Genomic DNA, 11973 nt, shown 5'->3' on the forward strand with positions numbered 1-11973 from the left:
TTCTTATACATGATTGGTTTATTATACGTCTATTCTAGGTAATTCCAGTCTGGTTTACGCCATCATCCGGAAGAGGAATGTATTTCACCAATTGGCCAATCTCCCGTCCGACACGCCGTCCATCCAGCGAGCGCTGCAGAGGAAGAAGAAGACGGCAGAGCCCCTGTCACGGACCAATTCTCAAGATGGAGCGTCCATGGAGGGCTCCCGGCCTGCGGCCCCTGCAGAGCCCGGCACCCTGAAGACTAGTCTCATAGCCACACCTGGTAAATTCGGCTGGTTCTTACCTTTCCGGTTCTTACCTTCTTAATGACTGTAGTATCAGCCCTTTATGGCGGTCTTTGAGGGAACTTCTTTTGATGCGACACCTTCTTATGGCACCGTATCAGAAGATTGCAGTACGTCGGGTCCAGCTGATGTTGGGGGTAGGTCCAACCTCGGCACAAACTCCCAGGATCGGAAAAGCTCTGAACTTGGGTGTTTAACCCCCTAGATGCTGCAGTCAAACATGGTGTATAAGTGGGTGCAGAGAGGGAGCTGCCACCCATTAGCACCCCTCCTCTGAGGGACCCCATGGGCTGCCTGTAGTATCTTTCTAGTAGGCCATGTCAGGAGTTGACATATAATCATATCAATGCGCAGTGCATTATAAACTAGATAAAGTGATCTACTCTAAAGTCTAAAAAAAAAAAAAAAAAAAAAAAAAGTTAAAAAAAGTATCAAAAACAAAATCGCCCACCCCTTTAAAAAAAAAAAAAAAAAAAAAAACCTACAAACCCTTAATCTGAACAAATAAAAACCACAAATGTTTGCGGAAAAAATAAGCCCTCATACAGCCACATTGACAAAAAAATTTCAAAAGTTATGGCGGTGATAATGGAAACATTTTTTTTTCTCTCAAAAGGAGAAAAAAGGAAAGTAAAATATGTAAATTTAGTATCGCTGTGTGTGGATTGTTTTTGGAAAATAGTATTTTATGTTATTCGGGTTCTGCATTATACAGCACAGAAAAGGCTAATACAGGGTAAATAATCACCAGTAGGACATACAAAGTGAAAGTAAAAACTGCATTTTCATCCCGAAAAAAAAAAAATTAAAAAAAATAATATAAAACCCATATAGGATATAGTGACCGGAAATTAAAAAAGTGAGTTTGTAGAAAACACTGTCAAAAACAGTAAAATATCCTGGGCAAGGTAAGGGGTTAAAGACCTGCGACCCTAGGTCACTGCATAGACCTGTGCTGAGGACTCGCCTCCTCTCTGGTTCTTGTGGGTCCCATTTTGGATTTCTGTATAACTTCCTTCTGACCGTTCATCCTGCAGGTATAGAGAAGCTGACGGAGAAATCCCAGGTATCAGAAGATGGGACTCTACGAGCCGTGGACCCTGAGGTCACTTCCTCACCCGGGGAGGGTCACCAGTCCCGTCCATTGAGTGACACGGAGTCTCAGAACGAGGTGAGTGAGGGCAGAGTCCTGTAGTAGTACTAGAGCGTCCCATGTCTGATGTCTCATATGTGACCACGTTACATCCCATAGGACGCTGCACAAGGCCGCCAGAGCAGACGTCACTCCAGCACCTCCTCTCAGTGGAACCCGACTACAGACTGGGTGAGTCAGGACGGGGGTGCAAGTACAAGTCATGATACAAAGGAAATCCAGGGACATCATTACTCATAGATCCAGGCACCTGTGGTATCTTCTTATATTTGTTATCCATGACCTCCTTACTGCTAAAACCAACTGTTACAATTATGCTAATGAGTGTGAAGGGCTCTGGGGGGTGTTACCAGAGCCCCTCCGAACTGTAGCTTTACACTGTGCAGGAGAACTTTCCCCCTCTCCACTGATCCTTTAGTATAGGTGATCAAAGGGGGTCCCACAGCTGACACCCCCTCACACTCAACCTGCATCATGTATAAAAAGGGCTAGTACTGGTCCGGTGATCCGGTAAGTTTAGCACATGACTTCTCCAGGACTCCGGCTGTGGGGGCTCTGCAGATAAGACTGTTCTCACGCCTTCCCCATCAGTCGTGTTCTCTATTTTACCACTATGTTATAAATAGAGACTCCAGCGTGTGTATACATCACTCCCGAGGACAGGTAAGTGACCGCGCTGACAGCTTTATGTACTTCACAGCCTCGCTCATCACTCTATAATAGTCATTTATATGTAACCCGGTACCTGATGGATCCCAGAATAGATAAAGAGGAAGTGTCCCAGATTTATCACCTCTGACAACCCTACAAATAAAACGGGCAGGGTGTGACCTGATCAGGGGAGGCCGTGGAGCCAGAAGTGGACAGCGCCATCTACTGCATAGTGGCAGCGTTGGGTTACTGCAGCTCTTTGGACTCGGATGAGAGTTGAGCTGCAGAATTGGCGATGGCCACTACACGGTAGAATAGAAAAATAATAATCTACAAATATAGAATAAAAAATAAATTAATATAGCGCCATCATATTTATTAGCGCTTTACAAATCATGAGCCACATATACATATAAAATAAGACCTGGTCCTGTGAAACAATAGGAGCGAGGGCTCTGCTCATATATCATCTGATACAAAATGCCTTTAAAGGGATATTCTTCGATTTTTAAATATTGACCACCTATCTGTAGGTTTGGTGAACAGTATCGGGATGTCAGAGGTCTAACAAAAGGATCCTTGATGATTATTTATACACAGTCACTTCACTGGTCACTCAAGACAGCGCCACACATTGTGTAGTGGGAGTAATTGGTATTGCAGCTTGGACCCATTTGTTTGAATGGGACTAAGCAGCGACCAGGACATGTGATGGATGCGATGTCACTGGCCTTGCATCACTGGTGTCAGACCCTCGCTAGTTTGATAATGGAGCTGGGATTCCCCTTTAATTCAATACAATTCACACTTATTCAGAATGCAATTTTTGTTTTAGATAAGTACAATATAAGTGTAATAAAAATCTATCCTGTGTATCAACAGGTTATGTCTTGGAAAGTGAAGCTGCCCCTGCAGACAATCATGAGGCTCTTACAGGTCTTGGTGCCACAAGTGGAGAAGATCTGCATCGACAAGTACGATTGGCGCAGGAGGCTGGTGATGGTGGGGGCAGTGTGGGGCAGGAGGCCTGTGATAGTGGGGCAGTAGGCCTAGTGACGGTGGGGGGGGTCGGTGGGGGGCAGGAGGCATGGGGCTGATGGCGGTGGGGACGGTGTGGGGCAGGAGGCCTGGGGCTGATGGCGGTGGGGACGGTGTGGGGCAGGAGGCCTGGGGCTGATGGCGGTGGGGACGGTGTGGGGCAGGAGGCCTGGGGCTGATGGCGGTGGGGACGGTGTGGGGCAGGAGGCCTGGGGCTGATGGCGGTGGGGACGGTGTGGGGCAGGAGGCCTGGGGCTGATGGCGGTGGGGACGGTGTGGGGCAGGAGGCCTGGGGCTGATGGCGGTGGGGACGGTGTGGGGCAGGAGGCCTGGGGCTGATGGCGGTGGGGACGGTGTGGGGCAGGAGGCCTGGGGCTGATGGCGGTGGGGACGGTGTGGGGCAGGAGGCCTGGGGCTGATGGCGGTGGGGACGGTGTGGGGCAGGAGGCCTGGGGCTGATGGCGGTGGGGACGGTGTGGGGCAGGAGGCCTGGGGCTGATGGCGGTGGGGACGGTGTGGGGCAGGAGGCCTGGGGCTGATGGCGGTGGGGACGGTGTGGGGCAGGAGGCCTGGGGCTGATGGCGGTGGGGACGGTGTGGGGCAGGAGGCCTGGGGCTGATGGCGGTGGGGACGGTGTGGGGCAGGAGGCCTGGGGCTGATGGCGGTGGGGACGGTGTGGGGCAGGAGGCCTGGGGCTGATGGCGGTGGGGACGGTGTGGGGCAGGAGGCCTGGGGCTGATGGCGGTGGGGACGGTGTGGGGCAGGAGGCCTGGGGCTGATGGCGGTGGGGACGGTGTGGGGCAGGAGGCCTGGGGCTGATGGCGGTGGGGACGGTGTGGGGCAGGAGGCCTGGGGCTGATGGCGGTGGGGACGGTGTGGGGCAGGAGGCCTGGGGCTGATGGCGGTGGGGACGGTGTGGGGCAGGAGGCCTGGGGCTGATGGCGGTGGGGACGGTGTGGGGCAGGAGGCCTGGGGCTGATGGCGGTGGGGACGGTGTGGGGCAGGAGGCCTGGGGCTGATGGCGGTGGGGACGGTGTGGGGCAGGAGGCCTGGGGCTGATGGCGGTGGGGACGGTGTGGGGCAGGAGGCCTGGGGCTGATGGCGGTGGGGACGGTGTGGGGCAGGAGGCCTGGGGCTGATGGCGGTGGGGACGGTGTGGGGCAGGAGGCCTGGGGCTGATGGCGGTGGGGACGGTGTGGGGCAGGAGGCCTGGGGCTGATGGCGGTGGGGACGGTGTGGGGCAGGAGGCCTGGGGCTGATGGCGGTGGGGACGGTGTGGGGCAGGGTGCTCATATTGTAGTAATAAAGTGGGGTGTGTCGCCTGATGTCACATGCTGCTGTGCTCCTGCTATCCTAGTGATGGCTTATACACCAAGGTTAGGGGTGCACAGTGACTGTAGATGTGGGACATTTCTATTCTGCCATTAGAGGTTCTGCAGGTTCTGGCATCACTGGACTTTTCCTCCATTTCATTAGATGTTTCGGTAATAAGATCATTGTGTTTGCAGGGGACTGACCGACGAGTCTGAAATCCTGAAGTTTCTCCAGCACGGGACCCTGGTGGGGCTACTGCCTGTGCCTCACCCCATCCTCATCCGCAAATATCAGGCCAATGCCGGCACTGCCATGTGGTTTCGCACGTACATGTGGGGGGTCATCTACTTGAGGTGAGATTATTATGCGAATGATACACATTCTTTGTGAATTTTCATGTTGGGTGAGCATATAGTGACCATCCACATACTAGTATATTAGTATTACATCCCAATGCTGAGATTCATGGGGGGGGAGGGGTCAGGTCCTATACCGGTCCCTGGGCTTATTATGGCATCTAGGCCTAGACTTCTGCACGGGTCATTCTGGAATAGGGCCCCTCATTAACCCCTAGGCGCACCAGGACGTTATAGTACGTCCCGGTGGCTAGATACTTAGCGCACCAGGACGCACTATAACGTCCTGCTTCTGGCACCGGCTCACGAACGGAGCCGGTACCAGAAGCAGCGGCTGTCAGCTGTCTAGTACAGCTGACAGCCTGCGCTAACACCCGCAATCGGAGCCGACTCCGATCGCGGGTGTTAACCCCTTACACGCCGCGGTCAAGCATGACCGCGGCGTGTAAGGGTCTTCCCCCTATGGATCGGATCCCCCGTGCCGCTTACCGGGGGATCCGATCCTCTCCTGGGCAGCTCCGAGGACTGGCATGTGCCCCGGAGCTGCCCGGTTTCCATGGCAGCCAGAACCCTTCCGGGTCTGACTGCAAACTGTCTGAGCATGCGCAAGCATGCTTAGACAGTTTACACTGCTCTACAATAAAATAGTATTGTAGAGCAGTGTATTGAACTTAAACCAGTGATCAGAGTATCACTGGTTTAAGTTCAAGTATGTAGAAGTAAAATTATGCAAAAACACTTAACACTACACATTATAATAAATAAAAAATAAATACATAAAAATATAAGCCCCTAAAATGTCACTTTCCCATAAAAACACTTAATAAAGTATAAAAAACATAAAAACACAAAAAACCCCCGCATGTTTGGTATTGCCGCGTCCGTAACAATCTGCATAATAAAACAGAATCATTACTGGACCCGCACGGTAAACGCCGGAGGAAAAAAACGCAAAAAACGTTCCGAAAAAAAGATAATTTTTAATTAATACCCTATAAAAAATGCTCTAAAAAGTGATTTAAAAAATTTTATGCACTCTAAAATAAGCCCACTAAAAAGAACAACTGTTCTCGCAAAAAATAAGCCCCTAACCAGATTTGTCAGCCAAAAAATAAAAAAGTTATGCATATGAAAAGATGGTGATGCTAAAATGAATAAGATTTTCTCCAAATTAGTTTTTATTCAGTACAATTGAATAAAATACACAAAACCCCCACATATTTGGTATCCCTGCGTCCGTAACAATCTGCATAATAAAACAGAATCGTTATTAGATCCGCAAAGTGAACCCCGTAAAAAACAACCTCAAAAAACTCTCTCTGAAAAAAAGATGATTTTTTATTAATGCCCTTTAAAAATGCTCTAAAAAGTGATTTAAAAAAGTTACGCAATCTAAAATAAGACCACTAAAAAGAACAATCCTTCTCGCAAAAAATAAGCCCTTAAACAGATTTGTGAGGTGAAAAATAAAAAAGTTATGCATATGAAAGACGGTGATGCTAAAATTAACAACAATTTTGCCAAATTACTTTTTATTCAGTAAAAATGGGAAAAAATAAAAAATATATATACATGAAGTATTTTTGTAATCGTGGCGACCCATAGAATAAAAATAATATACTATTTTTATGGTATGGTTAACGGCCAAAAAAAAAACACATAAAAATGTTCCTAAAAATTGACGATTTTCATTTCCTCCACCAACAAAGCTTTAATTAAATCTCACCAATTAGCTATAGATGCCCCAAAATTACGTACCAGAAAAGTGCATCTCATGTGGCAAAAGAAATAAGCCCCTATAGGTCCTCAATAAAAAAAGAAAAAAATTATAGCCTGTACAATGTGACATAGCAAATCGGATCTGGATGGCGCCTCCTTCCCTTCTGTGCCCGGCCGTGCGCCCGTACAGCAGGTTACCACCACATGTAGAGTATCCGTGTACTCGGGAGAAATTGGGTATCAAACTTTGTGGAGCCTTTTTTCATTTAATCCATTGTAAATGTTTAATTTTCCACCCAAAATGAGTGCATTGTGAAAAAATATTACAATTTTCAGACTGCACCTCCGTTTTGTTTTAACCCCTATAAAACACCTAAAGGGTTAACAAACTTCTTAAAAGTGGTTTTTCATACGTTGAGGGGTGTAGTTTCCACAATGGGGTAATTTACGAGTCTTGCTATTATTTAGGCCTCTCAGTGTCAATTAGAAGTTGAGCAGGTCCATCTAAATACGGGTTTTGGTGATTTTACAAAAAATGTGAAAAATGATACCTAAATTCTGAGCCTCATAACATTCTAGTAAAATATGTGGAATCTTAAAAAAACCCATGCCAACATAAAGCAGACATTTGGGAAATGTAAGTTATGAATTTATTTGGGTGCTATGACTATCTGCATCAAAAGTAGAGAATTTAGAACGTTGAAAATATTGAATTTTTCCAATTTTTTGCCAAATTTTGTTTTTTTTCATAACTAAACGCAAAAGATTTCATCCAAATTTTTAAACTAATTTGAAGTACAATGTGTCACGAGAAAACAATCTCAAAATCCCCTGGATTTCTCATAGCGTTCCCACGCTATAACCACTTATAGTGACACAGGGCAGATTTGAAAAATGGGTCTGCGTCCTTTAGGCCAAAAGATGCTGTGTCCCGTAGGGGTTAACAGGTTTTGGAGTATGAATGATGTAGGGGTATGAATGATCTAAAGGGGTTTTTAAGGACCCCAAATTCTCCACAACAAACTGATCAGCTGATAATATATAGTATCAGGTAGCGCTCCAGTAATGAAGCCAATCTTAAAGGAAATCTCCCATCACACTCCATCCTGATAAACCAGGGACATTACTCATAGATCCAGGCACCGGGACTGTGGTATCTGCTTATATTTGTTATCCATGGCCTCCTTCCTTCTAACATCCACATTTAAAATTATGCTAATGAGTCAGAAAGGCTGTGGGCAAAAGCTTCACAGGCTGTCAAATTGTGCAGGGGCACTTCCCCCTTTCCTACTGACAGTAGGCAGAGGGAGGGGGAAGGTGAGACAGTGTAACAGTTTGAGAAGCTACAGCTCAGAGGGGCTATGGTAACGCAGCCCCTTATTGCCTTTCTGGCTCATTAGTATAATTTTAATTAGTTGATTTAAGAAGGAAGGATGCCATGGAAACATGTGTGTACATTATATGGCTCTGTGGTACTATCTGAATTCTGAGATGTCCACAAATGGACGATCAATGAGCAGCAGGGTAGCTAACCCCCCTCCCCCCCAACTTGATATTGATCATCTATTTTCCATGAAGGGATTCTCTTGAGACTACAAAGCTCTAAAGTTTAAGAGGTGTTTGCATTGACCCTGTGTGTTTTTGGTTTTTTTTCCCCCCATCTTTTTCCAGGAACATGGATCCTCCCATCTGGTATGACACTGACGTGAAGCTATTTGAGATCCAGAGGGTTTAGCTATTAACCATCGAATATTTCCAGCCGCTAAGTCCCCGCCGTCCATGACGTCGCCCGGTCTTGTCGTAGGATCTCCCCTCCCAGGCGCGCAAAGTGTTTGCACAAGTTATTGACTACTGAATACCAAACCTCTCGCTGCTTCGTGGCCGCGCGTCTCATCCCAGCCGCTCTACTACTGAGAAGCCTTTGTTACTTTTTATATTTTTTTGTTTTTCATGTTGATTTGGTTTGTAGCGGAGAACTTTATAGCTGCTTCTGGGTTATGACGTTTGGCGTCTCCTGCCAGCGTCATGGCCGGCCACACGTCACCGGGGGCCAAGTTTACACAATGTTCTTGCTACAGCTGTTTCCTTTATCTTGTCCTGTCTATGGGTGTTTAAAGGGCAGTTCCTCCAAATCAGATACTGTCATTGTCATAGGCTTTATCCTCCTAGGGAATTGAGACCCCCAGTGTCACCAGGAGTGGGGCCCTGTGCACCCCTGCCCGCCTTCCCTGTGTACTGACAATGAGGAAGGGCTGTGGACTATAGCCCCATATCTGTAGTAAGATGTATCTACAATTATATCTATAATGTTAGTACTAGAAGTGTCCTGTTTGTCCCTTTCACAATCCCTAGCATGTTTGGCCCCATGGTGCACCCGCATGTCATCAGCCCAGACGGCTTAGGTGACCAGTTCTTGGATGCTTTCGTGGAGGAACGACTATCCATATGCGGTGAGTTAGTATACGGTGCATAGTACGCCAACTCTAAGTGCAAGCGCCGGATACTTTTACACAGGAGCGCAGTGGGGATTCAAGCGATGGATACTTTTACACAGGAGCGCAGTGGGGATTCAAGCGCCGGATACTTTTACACAGGAGCGCAGTGGGGATTCAAGCGACGGATACTTTTACACAGGAGCGCAGTGGGGATTCAAGCGACGGATACTTTTACACAGGAGCGCAGTGGGGATTCAAGCGCCGGATACTTTTATACAGGAGCGCAGTGGGGATTTAAGCACAGCCCACCCATGACGAGTGGAAGCTGGGAATGATAGCTTCACCCTAAGTGAAGCAGCTGCATGATAGGAAGAACCTTTATCCTTTAAAGGGGTTCTCCGAGGCAGCTTGTAGAAGACCACATTTACCACAGCGTTGCCCCATCTGGATGACCTATGACACAGTCAAACATCACTATCTTGGAGGAATTGCCCTTTAAATTCCTGGTTGAGTAGCACTACATCTCCTCTATGTGAAATCAGTAATCTATTAAATTATATTAATAAATAGATCTATAAATATTAATTGCCACTAAGTGTCTGTGGGTGACAATGAGGCAAAGGTTGGAGAGCTCTGGTGTACGGTCGCCCTTATCAATCTATTAACCCCACACATACTGGCGCACCGCTATAAGCATGGGCGGCTTCATGTACACTTCGAGGGCTGGACTTACACACCAGGTCCTTTCAGACTCCTCCTCTTGGGGTACAGCCACATATTGCGAGTAGTTATTCTTGGCTGAAATCTCGGGTGCTGTGGCTTGGGGCTGCAGGCTGATGTGATCGCTTAGGTTTCATCACGACGACGGCTGAGGTGTATCATGTGCATCACTTTTATGGAGAAGATGTTCTATCGGGAGGTGCTATGAGCAGAAGACTCCTGTGGTGGAAGTGGGTGCGGGCATCATAGAGATGTTACAGTGACACATACCTCCCAACTTTTGGGATAGAAAAAGAGGGACAAAAATATTTTGTGCCCTAAACCACATTCATTGGCCCTCTACAAGTGTACTATAATATTGGATACTTGAATTACTTTCCAACATAATATAATGCCTACTTCTTGTAGCCAACCCCCCCTATGGACCCATATAATACCCCCCCTAGTGCAGCTCCGCAACATATGACTGCTCTTAATTTTAATCCCCCTTTCTGTGGCCCCTTTTCTTACTACCCTTCACATATGTGCACTTTATCCCCCCCCCCCACACACACACACTTATAATGCTATAGCTTTCTGAACTCCTAGCCCTCACTTTGTGGCCCATCTTCTCCTCCTACCCCCCCCCCCCCCCAACAATGCAGTCCCTGTCCTCCACTCCTGTCATATTGTGGCCCCTGTCCTTCATCCCTCTCCTACGGTTGCCTTTGTCCTCTATCTCCTTCATATTGTGCCCCCCTGTCCTCCAATCCTGTCATATAGTGGCCTCTTGTCCCTCACCCCCCTCATACTGTGGCCCCTGTCCTTCATCTCTCTCCTACGGTTGCCTTTGTTCCTATCTCCTTCATATTATCGCCCCCTGTCCTCTAATCCTGTCATATAGTGGCCTCTTGTCCCTCATCCCCCTCATACTGTGGCCCCTGTCCTTCATACCTCTCCTACTGTTGCCTTTGTTCCTATCTCCTTCATATCGCCCCCTGTCCTCTAATCCTGTCATATAGTGGCCCCGGTCCTTCATTCCCCTTATTTTGTGGACTCCTGACCAACATCTCCTTCATATTGTGACCCCCTGTCCATCATTCCCCTCATACTATAGTCCCTCTCCTACATCTCCTTCATATTGGGGCCCCTGTCGTCCATCCCCTTTATACAAAAAAATAATTGTTACTTACCTTGCCCCCCCCCCCCCCCCCTAGCCGTTGTACTTCCTCTTCTTCCGCAGCTTTAAAGCTGGGACATGGCTGATCTAAGGGAAGTGCTACCTCCATATAAGTTGAAGAGGAGAAGCTGAGCTGTGTGGAGGAAGTAGGAAGCTGATTGTGGTATCATGGTGGCACTGTGGCTCTGCAGCTGTAGTGTCTCGAGACAAGGTGGAGGATGTGTGAGACAATGGGACATGCTGGAATCGCCCAGCCTCCCCGGACGGTGGGACAGCAGTGAAAAGCCGGGACAGTACCCCAGAATCCGGGACGGTTTGGAGCTGTTCATATGATCTCCCTAAACAATGCACAAAGCAAGACCCTCTCCCATCTTCCAGCAGGAGAAAACCTCTGCACACAATATAAAATCTTTTCAATGGTCTGAGGAACATTATGGAGAGACCAAGGTGATGACTTTCCAATTGGGATATGCTGGAAAACAAGTCCTATCCATGGAGGCCACAGCTTCTAACTTAATCTTTTGGAGTCCAGGCCTCGCTAGTTCAGAGCTGGTTTGGGGGACATGATGGAGCCTATACAAAAGCTGGTCATGGTTGGTGATTTTGTAGTGATGCAAAATTGTGGGTAGCTTTGAAGGGGTTAAGCATTATAAGGTTATTATTAATATCTGATTTGTACTCATAAACATATCTGAGCGGGTGCACAGAGCAGACACTAACAAAGTCCAGGATGTTCAGACGCCAAATGATAACAAATATAAGGTATTAATAAACCATGTGAAATTTCATACACTTGCACTTCCAGCCCTAATGAGGGAGTTACAGCGCAGGAGTCCAAATCCATCACCTTAACGAGTCAATATAGTAAAAAAAAATCACCACCTCCAGTCATTACCCAGGACGACCACTGGAAAATCCCAGTGTCCTCCTTATCCTACGAATATTACACTGACAAATTTCCAATCTGGAAAATTTTCTGGGATATTTTCTCTAAGGTTCGTTGACACAGATCCGGATTGTGGTAACGAAACTTGGTGATGTGTTTCCTTTTATACATATTCACAAAAAAATACATCACAAAAATAGCCAAAATCAATCACATATACTCATAGGACAATGGGTACCAATAGATGGATATTG

General features: G+C 47.4%; 1 protein-coding gene across 1 annotated transcript in view; it reads left to right on the top strand.

The window, feature by feature from the left end:
* HID1 (HID1 domain containing) overlaps nucleotides 1-9545 on the top strand; it is a 23638-nt gene extending 14093 nt beyond the window's left edge. Inside the window, exons 14-19 of the mRNA XM_072112458.1 lie at nucleotides 39-266; nucleotides 1326-1459; nucleotides 1541-1612; nucleotides 2975-3066; nucleotides 4639-4797; nucleotides 8191-9545. Coding sequence (XP_071968559.1) covers nucleotides 39-266; nucleotides 1326-1459; nucleotides 1541-1612; nucleotides 2975-3066; nucleotides 4639-4797; nucleotides 8191-8254 — 749 coding nt within the window. The 3' untranslated portion in view covers nucleotides 8255-9545. The remainder of the gene's footprint in view (nucleotides 1-38; nucleotides 267-1325; nucleotides 1460-1540; nucleotides 1613-2974; nucleotides 3067-4638; nucleotides 4798-8190) is intronic.
* Nucleotides 9546-11973: the final 2428 nt, after the last annotated feature.

This window comes from Engystomops pustulosus, chromosome 6 (assembly GCF_040894005.1).
Source record: "Engystomops pustulosus chromosome 6, aEngPut4.maternal, whole genome shotgun sequence".
Lineage (NCBI taxonomy): Eukaryota > Metazoa > Chordata > Amphibia > Anura > Leptodactylidae > Engystomops > Engystomops pustulosus.